At 36.1% G+C, this 22,855-nt stretch overlaps 1 protein-coding gene across 2 annotated transcripts in view; it reads right to left on the reverse strand.

Annotated features, from left to right (window-relative positions):
* LOC113981685 (centlein-like) overlaps positions 1–22,855 on the reverse strand; it is a 42,585-nt gene that overhangs the window by 6,342 nt on the left and 13,388 nt on the right. The window contains exons 1-2 of one of the 2 annotated variants that reach the window (XR_003538492.1): positions 18,793–18,841; positions 13,096–13,184 (exon numbers count right to left, since the gene is read on the reverse strand). Coding sequence is in view for 1 of the 2 variants with exons in the window: in XM_027709217.1 (XP_027565018.1) it covers positions 13,096–13,184 (89 nt within the window). In the remaining variant the exon portion in view is untranslated. Of the gene's footprint in view, positions 1–13,095; positions 13,185–18,792; positions 18,842–22,855 lie in introns of those variants that run through there. The other variant, XM_027709217.1, reaches the window with a different exon arrangement.

A 22,855-nucleotide genomic window follows, 5' to 3' on the forward strand; every position in this document is an offset into this window, starting at 1 on the left:
TTAAACCCTTTCTTATCTCACCCCAGCTTACGGCTCCTGAATTTTTTCGTAACACCAGCTGAGCAGGCATCATAATATATTTCCCTTTCCCCCATATTGAGTCTTGTGTGTTGTCTGAAGAACTCATCTCATACCAGGGTGAGATGTGGGAGGGAGGCTTGGACTCGAGAATTGGATTTTGGGGCTCTCAAACCATTACACAACTGATGTGTTGTAGGACTTGAAGAAAACTAAGAAAAACCCACCTGAAAAGATATGCATTTAAGCTACATTTAGCTAGGAGAAATAAAAATATACAGGAAATAGTCTTAAGCAGTTGTATGGCATTAAAAAATAATCTTCATAAAGAAAACAATTCAGGCACTGTAATGAGCAAAGAAAAGTCAAACCATGAATATTCAAAAAGTATTCCAAAAGACATTTAATGTCTGAAATGTATTTAACATTTTAACTGAGGCAGAATCTTAACAGTGTCATATCTGATTTTGAGAGATACAAAAAAAGCTGTAACTGAATATGGACTTAACTCTCCATTTGTTACTGGAATGTTAGACTCTCTTTTTTCTGCCTATACATTTACCCCAAATGACATTAGAGTAGTTACCCAAGCAATTCTAAATACAATGCAATATATGCTTTTTGAACAAGAATGGAAAAATTTAATCCGATAATCTGCACAAGAGTCCCTTAATAGCTGCCGAGTACCAGTACAAGAATCAATCAACCGTTTATATGGAGAGGGTCCATATTCCTCTAACTGGGCACAAGCAAAAATCCCTCTGGATTATTTAGACAAAACAAAAAGTCTGGCACTTAGAGCTATAAGGACAGTTGCAGAAGCAACGATGACAACACCACTGTCTGCTCACATACAACAAGGCCTTAAAGAGCCTTTTTATGATTTTGTCAACCATTTGTGAGATGCAATTACCCACCAAATAAAATATCCAGAAGCTCAGGATGCGTTGTTTTTAAAATTGGTAATTGAACAGGCTAATTCAGACTGTCAACCAGTCCTGCAAGCACTCTCAAACCCCATGTCCACATCTATGATACAGGCGTGCAAAGAGATCGGTTCTAATCGACATAAAGGAAAAATTATTGCAGATGCCTTAGTAGAAGCAGAACAAGCAAGAACAAAAGTAATAAGAGATAACAGAAGCAGACAAAATGAAAAATAAATGTCTTAAATGTAATCGATTTGGACATTTTTCACATGAATGTCCAGAAGTGAGGAAACCCCTTACTCCACCAAAAAGCCCATGTCCCAGATGCCAAAAAGGGTATCACTGGCATTGGTTTTGCCATTCAACGCAACTAAAGGATGGGAGTCCCCTACAAAACAGAAAACAACGACACTGTCAGTGCTGCAAACAGGGAGATGGGAAAGAAAGCACAAGGGACCACGCGATGACCCCAAGAGCCCCAAAATTCCACCATGACAAACAACAAACTCCCACTCCAATGGCAGAAGAGTGGGACTAAAAACTTATGAAGTAACTTTGTTTCCTGCAAGAAATTATGTAATTGAAACATTAGATCCACAGGAAATTTCAGTAATTCCTGACAAAAACACTGCAGGAAATGATAACTTTTTATTATCCTCACATTTAGAATGTAAAGAAAAAGGAATTACAATCAATCCTAAAATTGTTCCTGATGGGAATTTAAGTGACTTAAAAGTAACTGTGCAACTTTCTTCTTCCTCAATAGAGCTCTTTTACTGACATCTGCGACATTGCAACATTTTGAAGATTGTATCCAAGAAGAAACACCATCTGTGAACTGGACACAAGTATCAAAAACCAGACCAATGTTAACATGTCAAATCTTCTCTCATTCAGCAGGACAACAAGTGTCTGCCCCCTGGAAATATCTGGGGTGGCAAATTACAAACTTGACTATAAAACCTCAGAAAATAACCACTCCTTTGCAGGTGTCAACTCTCAATGACCTGCAAAAAATCCTAGGGACTCTCAACTGGTTGCATCCCGTAGTAGGCCTAGTTACAGACTATTTACATTCCCTATTTGAAATATTAAAGGGGAACCCTGAATTAGCATCTCCCCGAACACTGATGCCAGAGTCCGTAGAACTTGTTACTAACAAAATCAATTCCTTGCAGGTACATCGAAGACTAGAAAAGGAAGAAGTGGTGTTCATTGTGTTGAGGGGACCTACTCAACCTTTTGCACAATTGGGCGAATTCTATTCCAGCAATAGTAAGATTTGTTTGTGGGAGTGGATCTTTCTTCCCCACCAGCTTCCCAAAACTTTGGTTTCCTTACCTGAACTGTGAGCCAAATTATGTTTTAAGGGCCGGACCAGGTGCTGGGAACTCTCAGGTTCAGACCCAAAAGAGATTTATCTTCCAGTGACTTGCCAACTCCTGGAGCAAATGTTGATAATGAGCCTAGATTTCCAAGTCTCCCTTTCAGATTTTGCAGGCCAAATCAAAGTACATTTACCACTGTGCAAATTTGTGCAAAACATAAATAAAATTCTGTTAGAATATAGTTCGAATTGGACTCCAAATCCTATCCCTAATGCACGGACTGTATTTACAGATGGTTCAGGGACCCCTGGAAATGTGGTGATAGTCTGGAAAGAACATATGGAGTGGAAACAGGACATGTTTCAGGCTCACCACAACTGGTTGAATTATCAGCAGTTGTTTGAGCTCTATCCTTATTCCCAGATAAACTTAACATTATTTCTGATTGAGCATATGTCGCTGGCATTGTCCAACGCTGTGAAAATTCTTACTTGAAAGGTATTAAAAATGAACAGTTATTCTATTTATTCCAAAAATTACTTTATGTTGTTGATCACAGATCTTCTTCTTTTTTTATCACTCATATCCGCTCCCACACCACTCTTCCAGGTCCAATTGCAGAGGGGAATCACCAAGCTGACCTTTTAGCAAGGTCGGCAGTCATCCCACAACGTCTTGAACAAGCAAAAATATCTCACAACTTCTTTCACCAGTGTTAGAGCCCTGCAAAACCAATTTGGTATGTCTCAAAAACAATCACGAGATATCATCTCTGCCTGCCCAGACTGTCAGCTAATCACTCCTCTACCAACTGAGGGTGTGAACCCTCCAGGGCTGGCTCCTTTGCAAATCTGGCAGACAGACGTGACACACATCGGTTACTTTAACAAATGGAAATTCATTCATGTGTCACTTTTTCGGGCCACACAGTTGCCACCGCTCACTCTGGGGAAAAAAGCCATGATGTCTAAAAACACCCAACTACAGCTTTTGCCCATACAGGAATCCCAAAACAAATAAAAACAGATAACGGACCTTCCTACGTGGCGCAAAGCACCCAGGAGTTCTTGGTGTTGTGGGGCGTGGAACATCGCACGAACATTTCCCACTCTCCAACTGGACAAGGCATTGTGGAAAGAGCCCACAGAACCATGAAGTCCATGTTGAAGAAACAAAAAAGGGGGAGTGGGAACCTCTCACCCAATGAGCGCCTTCAGAAAGTAATGTACGTCCTTAACTTCCTTAATAGAATTGAGGACAGACATCCTCCAGTTTTCCGACATTTTTCTGTTAAAGATCTGGTACCATCTCCAAAAGCTAAAATCCTGTATAAACACCTGTTAACTGACAATTGGTTGGGACCTTTCCCCATTATCACTTGGGGGTGAGGTCATGCTTGTATCTCCACAGACATTGGGCCAAAATCGATACCCTCCAAGCGCATAAAACCATACCTTGGAGATGCCTGAATATCTTGCTGATTGTCATCTTCCTCTTACCATGGAAAAATACCTTCTCATTTGCCATACCAGAATGAACAAGGCGCCTCTCCCACACCTTCTCTCGCATGGCACCAATCGACATCGTCCCTTCAGAATTAGACCTTTTAGGGTCCACATTGGCCAGTGCTTATATATCATTTCAGCGTTATACTACCCACAGAACTAATGAATTCCTTTTATCCCTTCCTTTTATCTCCTAATTCGAAGGTGTACCAAATACTTCTGCATGGTGCAATGGTATCAAACCGTACATCCTTCCCACTGAGAGGTTTACAAAACCTAGGAAACTGCCAAAAGGATTCTTTTGTGAAGACAGAACCCGGCAAGGAATTCCTGGTTACCCTGTGGGAGGACCATGTTCCATTGGAAAACTTGCCCTATTTAACCCAGCAAAATTCCAACTACTAAGATTTACACAAACCAGAAAATCATTAAGTCAGTGAAAGAGTCCCTGAATATGGTCCAACTCTTTCTGCCATTGAAGGACAGGAAAAGTTACATTACATTCATGTTCCACCTAATTGCAACCCTCACATGGAACTGTGGTTCCAAACCTGGAACTTTTGGGGTAGTTTCCCCTTCTCTGGAATCAGGACTGCATATGCACTTTCTACCCTTGCACATATGGCTTGTTGGCTAGGAAGAGAAGCGAATGCTACCACCTCTGCTACCGAAGGGCTCTTGGCTGATACTTTAAAGATCAAAGAAGCCAGCCTCCAAAATTGAGCAGCTATTGACTTCCTGCTCCTGGCCCGTGGCCATGGATGGTAGGATTTTGAAGCCTCTGTTGCTTCAATTTCTCTGATCACGCCAAAGCTGTACACCATAGTATTAAAAAATTTAAAAAATTAGTGAACAATATAACCATTAATCAAGACCAAGGAATTGCAGGGCTGTTGGACTGGCTTCATTTCCCTTCACTCCTGAAATGGGTAAATAAATTAATTTTTTAAAGCGTGATTTTTCTGTTAACCACATTTTCCATTCTAACTTTTATCCCATGCATCATATGTTTTGTCAAAAAAGCTGTGTTTAAAAGTGTATCTCAAGCTTTTCCAGTTCTTTTAAACAAAGAAGGGGGAGACGGAGGTGCCCCAAGAGAGTCTTACGAGTGGTGGAAGAGAACTAATGAGGAGAGAGTGGAGGAAGAGGAAGCAAACCTCTCAGAGTTCTCCTACGCCGTCATGCACAAGATATGATCACCATAACCACGAGAGTGCCTATTTCCGGTGTTTTACTTAGTTATACAATTGTTCTCTTGTTGGTATAATATGTTTTATTATGAGAATGTATGATTCCCTTCTCTGTACCCGTTACTTTTTCTCCTATTGGTTCTGTGTAAACCCTTTCCTTATTTGTCCAACCATGCCACATTCCAGTATTCTCCAGAGGTAGTTTTTCATTTGTCCATGTTTAGATAAGTTCCATCCCTTGTTACTGTGATTGGCTGCTCCTTGAATACTTCTCCCAGTTTCCACCCTTTGTTCTAACAAGTTCCCTGCTCTCCCTTTATAAGCCGGCATCCATGTTCAATAAATGGCCACTTTGTGTCACACTGTGACTTGCACGCAGAGTGGTCCTTCTGGGTCTTGCTTAAGGGGGGTTACAGCTTACCCCCCGTCACTTTATATTTAATTACTTTGCTGTGGGGTTCTTAATGTCTATCAGCAAGTACCCTTTCTCAAAGACAACAGTTTCAGTAATCAAACCTCAAATATTTTGGGAGGAAGGTATCGCTCTCCAATATGCATGTTACACCATAATCTATTTGAGCAAGTGACAGACCTATACCAGCATATGTCTAAAACTTAAGTATTCAAGCATTAAACATTCAAAGTTTCCTCAAGTCTTAAATACAGCTAGACAACTTAAGAATTTAAGATCAGACACATACACAAAACCGGTTGATCCAAAATTCTAAGCGCTTCAGATGACACAAGGCAAAGAAAGTCTTTAGTACAAAGTACTTAGAATAGTAATGTTCAGACACTAGAAGAATCATACCACAAAAGGCACAAACACACAAGCCCCTTGAATCACTGAATAGCATTGCCTCTAATTCTCAGAAGTATCCTGACTTTAACTGCTAGCTGGAAAGTCCAATCCATTCTTTGTTCTCACATTTCCCTCTCCATTTTAATTCAGCTGTTTATTAAATCATTGCTCTACCACTCATTCTGTATCTACCATCCACAATATACCATCATCTTCCCAACTCTAACCATCATCTCCTCTCACAAAGTCAACCTTACTTAAAACAAGACTCAATTAAACACCAATACTGGGTAATTAGCTAGCCTCCTAACTCAACTATGCAATTATCACTTGAAAAGTATTATTAAACTTCTTTTCTATTGCACTAATCGATCTGAAAATCTGGTCAGTTAAGCAGACTTCTCAGCCCTAAAGAACTTTACAGTTGTGGGGGTGTAATTTTTTTTTTAATTTATTTTTCCTAATTTCTTTAGGAAGAAAGTGAATAAGCCAGCCAAGAACCAAGTAAAGAACAAACTGCTTCAAAAAATAGTATTCACAGCCAACTCTGGTATATTATTGGTAGTCAAGAATTTATGGAGCCCTCTGACTTAAGGATATGGTTGCATGAGAGGGGTTTGAAGAATAAAGTCTGGGACTGGAGACAAAAAAAATACAGATCACTGTTAAAGCAAAAAATATGCCTGTAATAGACACACACACTAGCCAGTGGTTGAAAGTACATTTCTAGTTAAATGCAGCATTTTCCACTTTTCTGATACTTGGTCAAACACTCCTTTGAACAAAGATGTCAAGGAACATAGTTTATAAAAACAGATAGATCATCACTGTAATGAAAGGGAAAAGTTTAAGTAATTTTTTTTCTTTTATGAGGTTTTTTTTCAGACTTCCTAGATAGCACAGGTTGTAGTAATGCCACCAAAAATAGTTTCACACGTTACCACCCACAGTTAAAGAAAAATGTTCTAATTTCCACAATATAAGCACACAATGGATGTTGTCAGAAGCCTAAAGCACAAATTGAAACCTCCTCTTTATCAGCAGCTTCTCCTGGAGGTATAAGACTGTTTTCCATACTCATCACAGGATAGTTCCCCACAAGGTAGTATGACTGACTAGAACTTACATATCATATTTGGACCTGCAGTTGCACCTTCAAATGAGACTTGATAGGAATTGCAGCAATCACCTCCTCTTTTTTCAAAGGGTAACAAATATTAAGAAAAAAATCTTCAAACAACTTTATTAATTGAGCTGTTAAGTATTTAAAATATATTTTTAAAAGTCCACTGGAATATGGAGGGGGCAGAAATTCAGGCGCTGTCAAGAAGCTGATGATGATCAATGACTGAGACAAACTCCTGTTTAGCTAATTAGAATCACTGATGAGCAATAATGATGTGAGCTAAGAATATTTGCAGACTTCTTTAGTATGAAAAATGGAGTGAAGAGAGGCTGTCAATTTGTAAAAGTTTTGAGCTCCAATCAGTTTTCCCATGAGTACTACCTATTTTAAATGTTTAACACAGATGCATTTAGATACAAAGATTATCGAGATTCAGCTTCCCATAAAAATGAAGAAATCAAGAAAATATTCTTAAGCTTGACACTTTTCCTGTGATGTGATTTTTTTCCTGTGTTACGCTCTACTCATTTATACAGCAGGACAACATTTCTGACATTTTGCACAATTTTAATAGCTTGGTACAAATGAAATATTAGACTGTGAAAAAATGTTTAACTAAGAATGAGGTACAAAATCATCAAAAACCTTAACATTTTAAAAACCAGAATTTTGTTTAAGTTTCTAAAACAACATTCTTCCTAAAATCTTCAGCAAAAGCAGTATGGGCGTAGAGGCATCTTGTATCCTGCTACAGGTCTTAGTCAGACAAGTATCTAACCATTTGTCAAGAAAAAGTAACTTGAAGTCACATATAATTATGTTATACATCAATTAAATGAAAATAATTTTAACTAATAAATTTAATTTGCTGTTTACATGTTACATGGAATTCATCCATTCAGTTTTACAAACAGTGGGATTAAAAAAACTCGAACCAATCAACCAAAAAACCCTCAAAAACTAAAACACATCTACAAATTTGGCCTTACACAGAAAGTTATGGTTACGCTGTGAACTCTGGGCAGTATGGTAAAAAGAGAAAAGGCTGTATTTTAACAGTATATTCCAACTAAAATAAATTGCTTCTAGAAACACTGTTACTTTTGAAAGATATTTCAAAGCTTATAAAAGGCTGCAGAACTAGAAAGGCTGTAAAATATCAGTTTGTGTAATGCACCTTTAATTTGATTACCTTATTTCCCTGTCCTCCAACTTTCAACTATATTACAGACTTCCAAAATACACACATTCTATGTTTGTATTAAATAGAAAATGAATCGCTCATGTGCAAAGTGAAGTTGTAGAGCACAGACTGTCAATGTAACTGTAAGTATGGCACCAATACTGTAATTACTGTGTACAGTCACATCCCTGCGGTTGCACAGTCAGTGGTTAGCAGAAACAGAACCTATGCCTTAATATTTCATGAAGAAACCTTACTGTGTTTCCATGTATTGAGAAATGCTAAAAAAACTGCAGAGCTAAATAGTCTGCATTTAATCAAGAGTTTAATTTCACCTCCTAGAAGATCTTTATACTTCATGATGAATTACAATTGATACATATAAATTTTTTTTCTTTTAATACTTACAAATATACTTTTAAAAGATTCAGACAGCATGGAGCAAAAAGGAATTTAAATGAATACCACACATTTTGCACTTTTCTAAGCAGTTACTTTCTATAATATAGTTGCACACACCTATTTTGTTTCTTTACAAAAATAATTTAAGATCCAAATAAAATACATAACATGAAATTATTTCCTTAGTAAATTATTTACAGAGTCAGTTCTATGTTCCATGATACATATCAAAATGGAAAGGCATCATTACAAAAACGTTATTCTTCTTGCATCTCCAACTTGATTTAATTAATTAGATGATTTATTAAAGCCTCTTATTTTAAGCAACATACATAAAATATTAAACATATTTTTACACTAAAGGAGTACAGAAAATGGTGACGTTTTTGCCTAACAATTTTGCAAACATTTTTCATCTAAAACACACAAGTCTCTTACAGTGTTCAAAATATCAGCACTTCAGAACAGACTGCTTTAACATCTGCACATCACCAGGGTTTCCCCCAAGGATTTTTAAATGATGCCTGCCTGTGCTGAATAAAGTGCTAACTTGCACCTTGCATTTCAAACTGTGTCCTGAGCAGCCATCCAGTTGGTACAACACCAGCTGAATTCCCAGAGGCCGCTGTTCAATCAGGCTTGACTGCAATTATCATGTCAATATTTTGTGCTCTGATATGCAGATATGCATACATGCAAACTGCATAATACCTTCTTCTCCATGGAATGTTGACTTATGTTCAATGTTCTGAGAATTTTTAATGAAACAGGATATTAAACTTTCATTAACTGTAGAAAATCACAATTATTTGACCTTAGACAGAAAGGTTGTACTGTTATACTCTATTATTCTGTCCATTTTATTGAGTGATAATAACTGGGGAGTCCATTTTACTTTAAATTCAGAGTAACAAAATGGTAATGGCCTTTAAAAATGTCTTGAATCTTGTTTACTTCCTTGGCTTCCTGTCATTCTGTTTCCTGTTAATTGGCACAAGAGCAAAATGGTGGTTTCAGAAAGCTTCTGCACGATATTTATCAGCCCTTCAAAAGATGCAAGATACAGATTTTTAATTATTTTTCAATTAATACAGGCAATCTATATTGCCCATTCACACAGCACATTCACTTATCCTTTTATATAAAAAGTACCTACCATTTTCAGTATCTGCATATTGTCAGTCAGTGAAGAACCTATGCCAACTTGTTTAATGTTTCTTCCACAATTTGCTATTCACAGAATGCTGCAAACCACAGCATAAACTCCTGCAAGTACCTTTCCAAAAATTCTTTAGTTATTTATGATCTCTTGCTTTTCAGCCATATTTTTGTCCATTTGCCCACCTTTAGATAGATGTAACTCCCCAGGAAGAACAACAACAAAACTCTCATTCAGAACTAACATACAGGTTGCCACTGTTTCTGAAATGATAAATCCATTCTTTCTCTTTGTTAAGACCTGTAAGATACAGCAGAGTCAAAATTTAGGTGTGGAAAAACATCTACGTAAGGCAAGCTTGCCAAATATAAGTATCTTTAAGGGTATCATCTAGCATAATACAAACCCCATGTATATCTACCAAGTCTTGTATCACTGCCACAGTTTGATCATTAATGGATCCTGCTACATCCCCTTTCCTAAGAAAAGAAAGGAATCAGGTTGAAGCCCTAGAGAAAAATTAGTCTGTTAACTTGTCAAGATCACGTGTACTATAGGAGTGTCTTAAATCGGAGTTCTGAACTTTGCAAAAATATTTCAAAATCTTTGATACTCTCATCTGAACCCCAACTCCATTTCAGTTCACACATGCATTTACCTAATAAGAGGTATTTTCTAGCATATTTTTTAAATCATAAAAAAAAGGCAGTGAACTAGAAGTAGTGTGCTCTCTACATAATACTGAGATCAATAGTATTTAAAGTAGCTGGAAAGTGTACTAACATGAGTAGTAGTTTTACAATGGCTTGTTTGAAAATACCTGGAGGCTTTTACATATCCCAAAGGCATTTCTCATTTGCACAGTAAAGATAATTTTTTGTTTATATCTGAATATTAAATTGGGAATATAGTCACAGTTATCCAGCAAGAACGGCAAAGACTGCTGAAAAGCATATCACTGATGTATTACAGGAATCAGCAGCATAGCCATAAAAAGGTACAAGCTACATTTTTACAATTTCAGGGCAGGTGAACTTCTATTTTAGGACCATGAAAGCATTTCAAAATATCAGACAAATAATGGCAAGGTACTATTAATTCCCCCTTAGTCCCCCAAATTATACCTTTTAGATTTCCCTAATTTGTTTGTAAAAAGATACTATAAGGAATTGTCTAATGCTATAAACATAAGCTGATAGTACAGCTAATACTGCCCACTCAATTCCCCCTAATATATCTGGTTTTTTCTTCATCATACATCTGTGGTGTAAGTTATAAGGTTCCAAATGAACATTTTGTCCTGTATCTTTTTATTTTTGTCATTGTAATCTTACGAAGAAAGCTCAGCTGTCTCTTTTATCAATTTAATGACTGAAATCTACTGGACGATATTGTTTGATTCTTTATATATATGATCTAGAATACACATGTCTATGCTTTCTTCGATTGTCTGTTTCCATTCTGTATCTGGCTTCTGACCTCAGATAGTCTCTAACAAAGATTTGGTGGGCAATGAAAGTTTCTCAGTTATGGAATTCTTGGTGGAAAGAACACACTGAAAAATAAAGCTATGCAAATATTGGTGGTATCCATGTCACAGGAAGAAACAATAATAGGTTTAAATCCTTTTCATTCTGCTTGTTTCTATCTCAAAATCTCCCCATAGGCCAGGACAAGATGGAAAGTATTATCAACTTGGCTATGACTGGGTCAATGTTATTTCCAATATAGATGAGAAGGGAAAAAAGCCTCCAAGACTTTAGCTAGTTTTTATCAGATTGGACCATAAATTTTCAAATTCCAGCTCACCTGATACAACCATGCAAGAATATACAAAAACTGCAAGAAGCTGCAAGAAGCACAGATCTCCCATGTGACATGCTTCAGGAATCATTGTGCTTGTAACTATTACTTTGTAATCCTATCTCTTAAAACCTTTAAATCCACATATTTTTCCTAGGTTAACAAAGCCAGAAAATCACTTGTCCTGTAATTTTCTGGACAGTAGCAGTGCTAGGTAGCAGATTCCCTGGAAAGCTTATATCAATGTATTAGAACTGAGACGAATTGACACTAGCATAACAAAAAAAATAATTGTTTACTGCTATAAGGTAGGGTGTAAGACAAAAACTTTTCTGAAAGGATGACAGTGTGAAGAGGTACATGAAACTTCATGAAACTGAAGTTACTTAGGCAATTATTATGGAAACATAACTGGAAAAGTTAGGAGAGGATATATGGGGCTGTAATTTGGTTGTGCAGGTAAAGCCTGGCTAGAAACTATTTCTGAAGCAGCAATTAGACTGATCTCAGGCAGAAGAGACGAAGGTACACCAGTTAAAGAGAAAAATATTGTTCCATCTGTCAAATCAAAGCAACTCCAAAGTTCTGATTAGTAAAACTCTTACATACTGAATGGATTTTATCCAAACCTATTCCAGGATTGTCAGGGGTTAACACCTAAAAAGATACTGTGGAAGCAATTCTTCTCTCTTAATTTCATAATTCGGAGAAGTATGAGAAAGGTATGATATAGATGTATAACCTTGAGTTCATAGAGGTGTTCTAAGGCATAGGAGAGGACGTAAAAAAACTAGACAAGCACTTTAACAGAAGTATGTTATTAGGCTTTCATGTACGAGTACCATTCACCAGCCTCTATACAAAGTGCAAAGCACGTACATAGAATATATCTTCACCTTCATATATAATAGACTATTATTATATACGAGATTCCTGTAGCAAGCCTTCTGGTAAGCTGAACACTACATTAAAAGGGTTTCAAAAACATTTCCAACCATTGCAAAAAAATTCAGCTCATTATCATGTTTGCATGCATCAAGGCAGTATCTAAGTTTTTCACCCAGAGGGTGGCTGGGCACTGGAACAGGCTCCCCAGGGAAGTGGTCATAGCACCAAGGCTGACAGAGTTCAAGAAGCGTTTGGACAATGCTCTCAGGCACATGGTGTGACTCTTGAGGATGTCCTGCACAGGGCCAGGAGCTGGACTCAATGATCCTGATGGGTCCCATCCAACTCAGTATTTCTGTGATTATCTTTTCTGTTACCATATCTTAGCTTTTCACTTCATTAAGAATTCAGACAAATCTAATTTTTATATATAACTTATCCAACAAGTTATGACACTGGAAAATGTCATTTACCTCCTCCTGCTCTTTCAACAGAAAAACAAAATATGCAGTACATTTGTAATTCGAAAATTGTATTCAGCTGCAGCACAGAAATCTCAGTGAGAGGACACTTTGAAGTATGCTTCAACTGGCACCAAAAAAGGAAACTTGCAATGTATTCTAGGCACTTTTGACAAAATTTAGCAATTGAACTTTTGTAACACATTTTTAAAAATGTTCTCACTTAGAAAGATAAAGAATAAGGTATCAGCAGAAGAGGTTGGTTGTTGATTTTAGCATCATGTTAAATCTTCAAACTCACCTTTCCACAACCAAGCCGACAGCTTGCATAAGATCTGGACTTGACACTTCCAGGTGTTTCCACAGAGACCGCACAAACTCTTTATCAGCCTTAGAAAGAGGGAAAAAAAAGAAGATAAAAATATATTACATGTATGCTATGCCTTTTACAGACAAAAAAAGTTATACTGAGCATATTAAAAAGACAATTACTAAAAAAAAACCCAAAACCAAAACCAAAACAAACACCAAAAGCATTCTAGTGAAAATTCCCTACAAGTGATTCACTGTTCTGCAAATGACAAAAACATGGCCAATAGTTCTGTGGTATAAACAAGATTTTAACCATACAGAATTTTGAACACAAATACCTACAATCAACAATAAAAGAGTATACAATGTGACATATGGCAATAGAAACTGATAATCTTCAAACAAGGCTGCCTTTTGCTATATCTGTTACTGTTATTTTTAGCAGTCAGACAATTGTATTACATATTAAGCCTGGAATACATGCTGCAACATTAAGTTTTACCACATGTAGCTCTTTGATTTTATTTCAAAATATACACTAAATCAGTCTTCCAACACACATTCAGCTAACCTACAGTATATAAAAGCTTCTGAAAAAAACTCAAATGAGAGCAAGAAAACAATGTTCTTTAAAAACAGACTTCAGAAAGTTTGTGAAAACTAGATGTCAGATAAAAGATTTCCCAGATTTATATCTTCTACTACATACTAGTTGTTATTTTTCACTGGTGTACTTTTATTCCAATACCATTTTATTACTGGAAGCACCAATATTAGTTATTTTACAATATAAAACCCTATGTTTATTATATAAAAATGTCAGTGGAGAAAAATAAAAACCAGCAAAAGATGAAGACAAATAGAACAATAAGAGAGCACAGCCTAACACTAAACTGGGGACTAATAAGCCAAAATCATCTATTGGCAGCTAGGTCTATTCAACACCCAAAAATCATGAGAGTGCAGCTATGTCTACCAGTTTTTTACACTCATTTACAGTGGCAAAGACATTTATGATCAATGTATCTAATTGCTAACCTAACACTGCCAAGTCCACCACTAATCCCTAAGTAGGACATCTACACAGCTTTAAATACCTTCAGGGATGGTGACCCCCACCTTCCTGGGCAGCCTATTGCAATGCCTGATAACCCTGCGTGTGAAGAAATTTTTTCTAATACCAAATCTAAATGTTAAAAAGAAAATAGAATTTGCATGAGGGCAATACACAATCTAAACGGAAAACCAACACTATTATAGCTATCCATTTCTCTACTTCCTTCTTCTCCCAAGCTTCTGGAACTTGATCTAGTAAGACACCACAGATATCATTAGTTAACCAGAACTTCATTAAAATCATCTGAACAAACAACACAGTACCTCCTCTCTGCACAACTCCATCTTGATTATAAATGAAACAGAAGACCTGAGTTCCTATCTTCAACTCCACTCTTTGGTTTCTCCACAGGTTTCCCATTTCTCATTACTTAAGAATAAGAACAGATTGCACTTTTAATCACAGTATTATGAGGCCGTGACTTGAAACAGCTAAAAGCAATGGTCATCCAAGACACAGAACAGCTCAACAGCACTACAAGTTTGACAAGCCTCATGAGAGTCAATAAAGACCACATACTGTAGGATTAGAGTAAAACTCAGTAGTAGAAAATGCTTTTTCAATTTTTGCTATCTTTTTCATTTATTTGCTCCTGATCAGTTTTGCCTTCTAGGAAGGAAATTTGAACTTTACATGCAGTATTCAGTAACAGCGCATAACAAATCACTCCATCATATTATTTCTCTTTCTTCAGAACAAGAAAACAGCTATCTTCAATATAAAATCAAAAGACCTCTCTCTCTAAAGCTAGCAGATTTTATGAAGATATATCAGTTTGCTGAGCCCAAATTATTTCATCAAGAGTAACACTGCAACAGCCAAACACACTCAATTCTGGATTTAACAAACCTTAAAAATTATTATAGAAATAGAAGAGATAGTTGCACCTATTTTTCTGTGATTTATGAGGAAAGCTTGAAAGATTTTTTTAAAAGTTCTGACGCGTTTTTCCTTCAAATTTAGAAATGCACATATTTTAATTTTTAAAATTGCAGAGAAATGAGGTAGTGCTAAACGTACTAAAAAACATAAGAAAAAATGCTGAGCAAGTGAGAAGTGAGGGGATTCATGACTGTTGGTTTAAAAAATATTCTCCTCTTTCAACAATTGTAATTTCTAGTTTACATTTATTTAAATCTTTAAATGCCATCAACTATTTCAACCAAGCAAGGAATGAAACTTTATGGAGATTTGATGATTAAGGTATTGCTGCAAACTCAGAAAAAATCAACCACCTACTGCAAGAAAGAACACCACTAACAAGTCCGACTACATTTCTGAATGTATTAGAAAGCAAATAAAACAAAGGCTATGGCCACAAAGATCTTAGAATTCAAGACTATTATTAGCTTACACAGAACGGACTACAACAGAAAGAGTTCCTATTTCATAACAGCAGAGAAATTTCATCCAACTGTCTTGGTGGGTTGTGCACAGCTTTTAATATGTTGACATGAAGACTGCATTTCTTGAATTTCTAAATAAAACCGAACAATTAACAAAAAACTTTGTGCTATTCTTATAACATTTGAAAGGAATGAAATCTCTCTCTTAACCAAATCAGGTTAGCAGCATAAGGCCTCTTTTCAAAGCCGTAAGTGACCCTGCTGTGTACAAGCAATCCTAACTGGATTATGGTGCATTATGGTACATGATCCCATTCACTTTCTGAAGAAAGGTAATACCAAAAGTAAACAATATGTCATATATATAAGAATTCAAATGACTTTGCATCAGTATCCAAGTCTTTGTTCAGTGTAAATGCTAAATACAGGTTAACTTCCAGCTCAGAATTAAGTTTAAAAGACCAACAGTAAGCATCATATTAATTGGGTTACTCAGTTCAGATGAAAAGACAATTATCCACCTTTTTTTTTTTTTAAAGTAAAACCTCTCATTGCATGCTATCACCCTATGCACTTTAGTGTTCTAAATTTTTATGGATCTAGTCTGAGAGACAGTAAAAAGTATGCACTTGTTTCATGTGTCCTCAAAAAGACACCAACTCCTGAAAATGCCTTGCCATGCCACTTGAAGAGTTACAATGCCTGTACACTCTGAACCATGCATCACCTACCACTTCTTTTCAGGCAGAAACAGATTGAAAAATAAAAATGTTTTTCAGATTTGGAAAAACTGCTACAGGCTTCCAAAAAGCATTAGGATCTATACACAACCCAGATTCTGAGTAATTTTAACATCTAAAAAAAGCCAGGGGGAGAAAAAAAAATGAAATAAAGCCCAAGACACAGTGGTCAAACTAAACCTCACCAAATAATAGCAATGGAAATGTGACTTCTTTTTAATTATTTAGAATGACATTAAATCAGTAGTTCTTATACTCTAAATGACACCACTTACAGGATAAAGAAATGTTTGAACAATGACAACAGGAATAAACCACTATATCTAACTCTAATTTTAAAATAATTTTAATTCAAATTGCTCAGCTGATCAGCGATCAGCGATATGGAGAGCAGAACTGAAGTGCAAATAGCGTTTGAGCATTTTTTATATTTTTAATAGAGAATTCACTATGTATTTTATAATAAACTACTTAAAATCACTAACAAATTAGTCTAAGGGCCATGAAATCATTACAGCAGAGAGAAGAACCAACATAAAAAAGTCTTAATAGTATTTCACCTGCAAACACTCAAAAATCTAGAGGCAAGCAAACAGTCAAAGTTTCTGATGCTGATTTACTAGCTCATGAGCTCTGTTCAGTTCAGTTTTGTTTGCCTCTTTAACAAGCTGGATTCGCTTATAATCATGCTTCCTTAGCTTTCCCTTTTACTGTCCTGTATACAAGACTGTGAGAGTAGCTGCTGGGTTTTCTGCTTATATTTTTAATATTAGAAGAGCTGAGACACTTGGCTTCTCTATGACTGCAAGAAGCACTATCAAATACCATGAGATTCCGTACAAGCAGCAGTGTCTGCTTGTTGTCCTACCCTGCAGGCTCCTATACAGTTCAATTCCCAGCTAGGAAATTGCTTGAGGCATCACAAGAACACAGAACAGCACAGAACTTTCAGACACTTACTTCTACACTTACTTCTAAGCATGGCATTCCTCTATCACAAAAAAAAACCAACAAAAAGGAAAATCTACATTAATACATACTGAATTTTTCTTAATGAACAATATGTATATATGTACAACACAGGAAGAGGGAAGAGTTCACATCTCTTCCATAATTTTTGCTAAGTATCCAGCATGTATTGACTCCCTGGCAACCACCTTTCTACCTAAACCTTGCCAAATCTCCCAGAAACTGATCTTTTGATAAGATAAATTTAAAATACAAAGTTTCAATGAACATTCCTAATGAGAAGACAAACACTTAGGTACAAACAATCTTTTTTAACTGAATAAGCAGTTTGGTTTAACCTCTAATCAGCTATAAATATTGGTCAAGCAGACTATGTTAAAAGTTGTCCAAGGAAGAGTAAAACCAGCTTCAAATTGTGCTCACGTCAGTGAAATTGACACTCCTGACTTCCACAACATTTCTGTCTATGTTAAAAAAACAGTGACAAAACAAGATTAAAAAACTCATACTAACTGGAAAATAATTAAAAAAAAATCTTTCTTGCAGTAAGGAATATTGAATGTGCACCAAACAAACTTCAAAGAAACAGCTACACAGAACAGGTTAAGTAGTATCCACTAAATAATAAAGAAATAACAACAACAACCACCACAAAACACAAACAAAAGCCTTCAGGATCCTATGGAAATATGTTAAAAGTCACTGGAATTTCCAAAACTGCAAAACAACGCTATTCCAATACATGTTGTTTATTTTTGATGATGACAGGAACTGGTATTAAAAGTTACTACAGCAATCTGTGAACAAGCACACACAGAACTATAAAGCAATATTGTAATTACATCACCAGATATTCTAATTTAAATCATGAAAAGCTACGTACTTGATAGGTACTTGAATTTTTGTAAAGGTACACAAAACTAAGCAGCATAGTCCACTACCTAAGTGGACTTCTGGCAAAAGAATAAGGACACAAATGCATCTTCAACTATATGTTACCAGTAACAAACAAACAAGCTCTGAACACAAACAAATAAACCAAACCAAACCAAACAAAACACCAACTTCAGCTGCAGTTAAAATATGTGATCTTTACTTCACAAAAAGAAGGTTTACACAGAAATGTATAAATTTTTTATTATGACAATAGAGTATTATTAAAAAAATAGTCAAGGAATGTTAAATGACCATAATATGTTACTTTCTTATATTTAACATGCTAAACATTTTAATAGCTAAAACTGCATCATTTAAATATAAGTAATATAATTAATTAAGCATTTTGTATAATAGAATTAGTATTAGCTAGAAATTATTACAGTTTTAAGATGAAAAGAAGTTTAAACAGTCTTTTTAAGCTCTTGGCAGAATTAATGGACTTGGTAAAGCTGTTCCCTGAATGGTTTTGGGAGCCAAACAATTTCTTCTGAAAAACGGCTGCTTAGACTGCCTGAAGTTGGCACAGAAAACCTCTGCAGCTGTCAAGGCCTGGAATGTATCAATCTTAAGCTTACCCAAGGAATATTCAGCCTACTCAAGTGTAAGTTAACAGCTCAAGAGGTCAGCAGGAGTGTACCTTGAACAGCTGAGATCTTATATACACAAGGCAGAATACAGATGTCATTTGAAAGTTGGCAAAAATTACTCATTAAAGCAACATTACTCAAAACACATCTAATGTCAGCTAAAGATAACCTGCAATCAAGTTTGCATGCCAGAACTAAAAAGTTCTGAAAGAAAAAAACCCCAGCACACTGAATATCCCTTGCTCAAAAGCAGGGACAAATAGAAGATGAGCCATTAACAACCTTTTTATGGCATGACTAGCTACAGCAAGAATATTTGCCTTCAAATGAAATTGTGAATTTATAAAACATTAGTATAAACAACAAAACAAAGAATCCCTCTGACTTATAAGCAGTGAAAGACAAATATCCTTATTTAAATTAAAACATTTTATTTTCCTTTTGGAAGGGAAATCTAAGCATAAATACTGCTCTGGATATTTTATATCAGAAGTGGAAAATTCTATCAATATTGCATTTATTTGTCTAATGGAAACTTAAAAGTGACTTAAACATAGAATATTTTGAGTATTTTTATACTGCTTTATCAAGGAGAATTAGCTGGCATTTTTTTAAAAGAAATGATACTGAATTACTATAGGAAAACTTTTAAATTAGCAGTAAAAGGAGTGTCAAAAGCTTAAGCAGTATCTTTCTTCCCCCCTCCCCACAAGAACTGTATATTCATGACAGTTTGGGTATTAAATTTACAAGTAGGTTTAGGTTTTTACATGTCTATCACTCATTGTGTTGAGAACAAGGATAAAGTGAAAAATCTCCTTCTTTAGTGTAAATTCATACATCAAGTATCTCACTTACCTACAATTTTAAATCAGTACTCTTTTCCATGTTTCACTGTATTTATTTCAAAGCATGCTAACTACTCTCAGTCTTCATATCATACCTTAAGTCTTTGCAGCATTAAAAATTATTATTCACTAATTAGAAAGGTACCATCTTTTGAAATCTGGAAGAGAATACCAACAGAGTAGAAAAAAACAATACCCAAACTCCAAGGTCTTTAAACCCAATCCAAACAACCCCTTCCCCACCCCCATCCTGCCAATCATTGCTACAAAAGTACAGGACACAAACTCTCAGTTTAGTTCTTTTATCAGCAGATATCCCCAAAAAGCAAAATAAAAGAGCTGGGAGGACAGAGGGACCTATTGGTTTACTGTTAATTTCTAGTAATAATTCTATAATAATTACATACTGACAATTTTCTGTATTATGAAGTGAATATTTAAAAACACATGATTATCAGGCTGGAAGAATTCATACGGAAATGCAAAACACTACATGGCATGGAGGGGGAAGGGTGGGAACCCCACAAAACGGTAGTTTAACAACTGAAACATCTACAAGAAAAGCATTACTGTGGATTGTTTCAAACTCCCCTAACATCTAGTACACTTCTGACTAAACAGCTCAAGCCTTTAATCAAGCTGACATATATGCTTCACATGCAAGTGACACACTTGATTCTTTCTTGATGTCTCACAGGATGTTTAAACTTACACTGCTTTATGCTGTCAGTTCAGATTCTCTTGACCCAGCTGTGCCAGAGTTTCTTTGTGATTTCCAGTCACATATTACATTCTAAATATTCTGTCTACAACCCATCCAGTCCTGCTGAGTGGTTACAGCAAAGAATGCTCTTACTCTTTACAGAACCTATCTTTGAGGTGCTACGCTTTTCAATAACCTAGAGTCAGTAGAAGACTGATCTGTAACTCACAAGAAAACTTAGAATCTTAGATGCACCAGGCTCTTAAGATTATTAAGATAATACCACGTTATTTTCAAGTTCACACACAGTATGTACTATAATACCTTATGACCAGGTAGAGAATTGTAAGAGGGCTGTAAGCAACCCATCCAGATTGATAGCTTTTTTGAACAGATGCCATGAGCAAAAAAGAGCATTTTGCCCCCTTCCTGTCCAATTCCTTAGCATTATAAGTGATATAAAACTAATATGTAAATTTATTATCACAGAAAAAGAAGTTTAATTAAACTTCCAGGCATAATTTTTTATTCAAAGGATTTCCCATTATCTTGTCTCTGTTAGTAGTCCTGGCAACAAATATACGCTGGAATCAAAAATGGAAAAATATAGTATACTGCTTTACTCACATATATATGTAGAATATAAAATATCGTGCGTGTATAGACACCCCCTGTAGAGATTGCATCCTTACTCATAACTCTGTTGAATGCAAACAGGCACCACAAAAATAACAGTGTTGTCACATTACAACACTGATGCAATAATAGTGGTCTAAGCAAAACTACCATGCAACTTGTACTAAGTGATTTCATCAACATACTCTCAGACTAGTCCATCAGTTTGACAAAAAGACAGCAATGCACTTAACTGAACAATTTTATTACACATTCTTAATTAACATAAATGATTAATTGTGGCACCAGTGGACAAGAAATACAAGGTGTTCTCTGGTCATGAATCACCATCACAGAAGTCGGATCGGTATCATCACAGGAGGTGATGGTAATCCCCAAAATAAACACGCATTAAATGGTAGAGAGAACTTACCAGACAGACATGGACCTATCACACACAATGTCACCCTCACTGAATAGCAAAAAGTCCATTACTTTGTTCTTCGGTGAGCACACATGATCTCTGCATCCCTTCATTCACGGGTACAGCCATCCACCAACAGTTGCTTTTTCCTGAGTACTCAACATTGGAGACACGGCTCTTTGTGAATGTAAGAATTTTTTTCAAAGAGGAGAGGATATGAGATTGCAAAAGCTTTCTTTTAATACCTTTATAGATCAAGAGGATAGGATAACTCATTTGCGAGCTTTCACTTCAAGCTATAAGTCTCTAAACTACTTTAATTAAAACTAACCATAGTCATTGAAGTAATTTAGATGGAAGATGCACAGTATTGAATAGGACATGAATTTTCTAAGTCGCATAAGTGCTTACTGGAAGCACTACAATTCTGACAGTTATTTTAACAATTCAACTGATTATATGAGAACACAGGCTAACCTAAAAGCTTCACCACAGCTCTCAGAGCTGGCTTTTGTTTAAATATAATGCTCTGGATTAATATAATCATAATGCATTTGTGGTTTTCAATGCACTCAAGAATACAGGAATGCACAGATAGTTTTATTTTACAGACAATATAACCATATGTATATATTTGGGTATATTTGCTCTGAGTTATTACCACAACTAACCAAGAGGAATTTGGGTTCACTATGTCAGCTCTGCCTGAAATGACACTGTAGTATTTTACAAATCCTGTGAAACTGAGGAGAAATCAGAGAATATTTGCATATCTTTTAAGTCATGAGCTAGACAGTACCTGAAATACTTGAAACAGTGCGTTCTTAATAACAACAAAGGGCAAGATTATCTGAAGTCATTCCTTAAGAACAGCATACCTCCTTCCAGAACCAAAGCAGTTCGATGTGAAAACCAAACCAGCTACAGTCATCCTTCTCAACACTGAATCTGTAACTACATGGTAAACGCAGACATCAAAGTGTATTCTATAGGCTTCCTCAGTGCAGTTGGAAAAATTACAAGCAAGAGCCTAAACCTCCGCATGTACAATGTAGCTTCCTTTACTGACAAATAGCAATGTTTTGTCATTCCCATAGCAGGTAGCTTTTAGCTCATGCCTATCTCACGGCAGTCAGACAAACTCCCCAATGACCGGAGGAAAGGGAATTTCACACCTTTTTTTAAAAAGAGTAAAAAGAAGGATCCTGGGAACCAACAACCTGTCAGCATTACCATGGTGCCCAGTAAAATCATGGAACAGACCCTCCTGGAGGCTATGACAAGGCATATGGATGACATGGAGGTGATTAGAGACAGACAACAGACTTCAGCAAGGGCAAACTGTGCCTGACTAATCTAATGGTCCTATAAAACGGAGTGACTGCATCACTGGATAAATGATGGGGTTGTGGATGTCACCCACCTAGACTTCTGTAAAGCCTTTGATACAGTCCCCCACAA

Source organism: Neopelma chrysocephalum, unplaced genomic scaffold (assembly GCF_003984885.1).
Source record: "Neopelma chrysocephalum unplaced genomic scaffold, ASM398488v2 Primary Assembly neopelma1_96710, whole genome shotgun sequence".
NCBI lineage: Eukaryota > Metazoa > Chordata > Aves > Passeriformes > Pipridae > Neopelma > Neopelma chrysocephalum.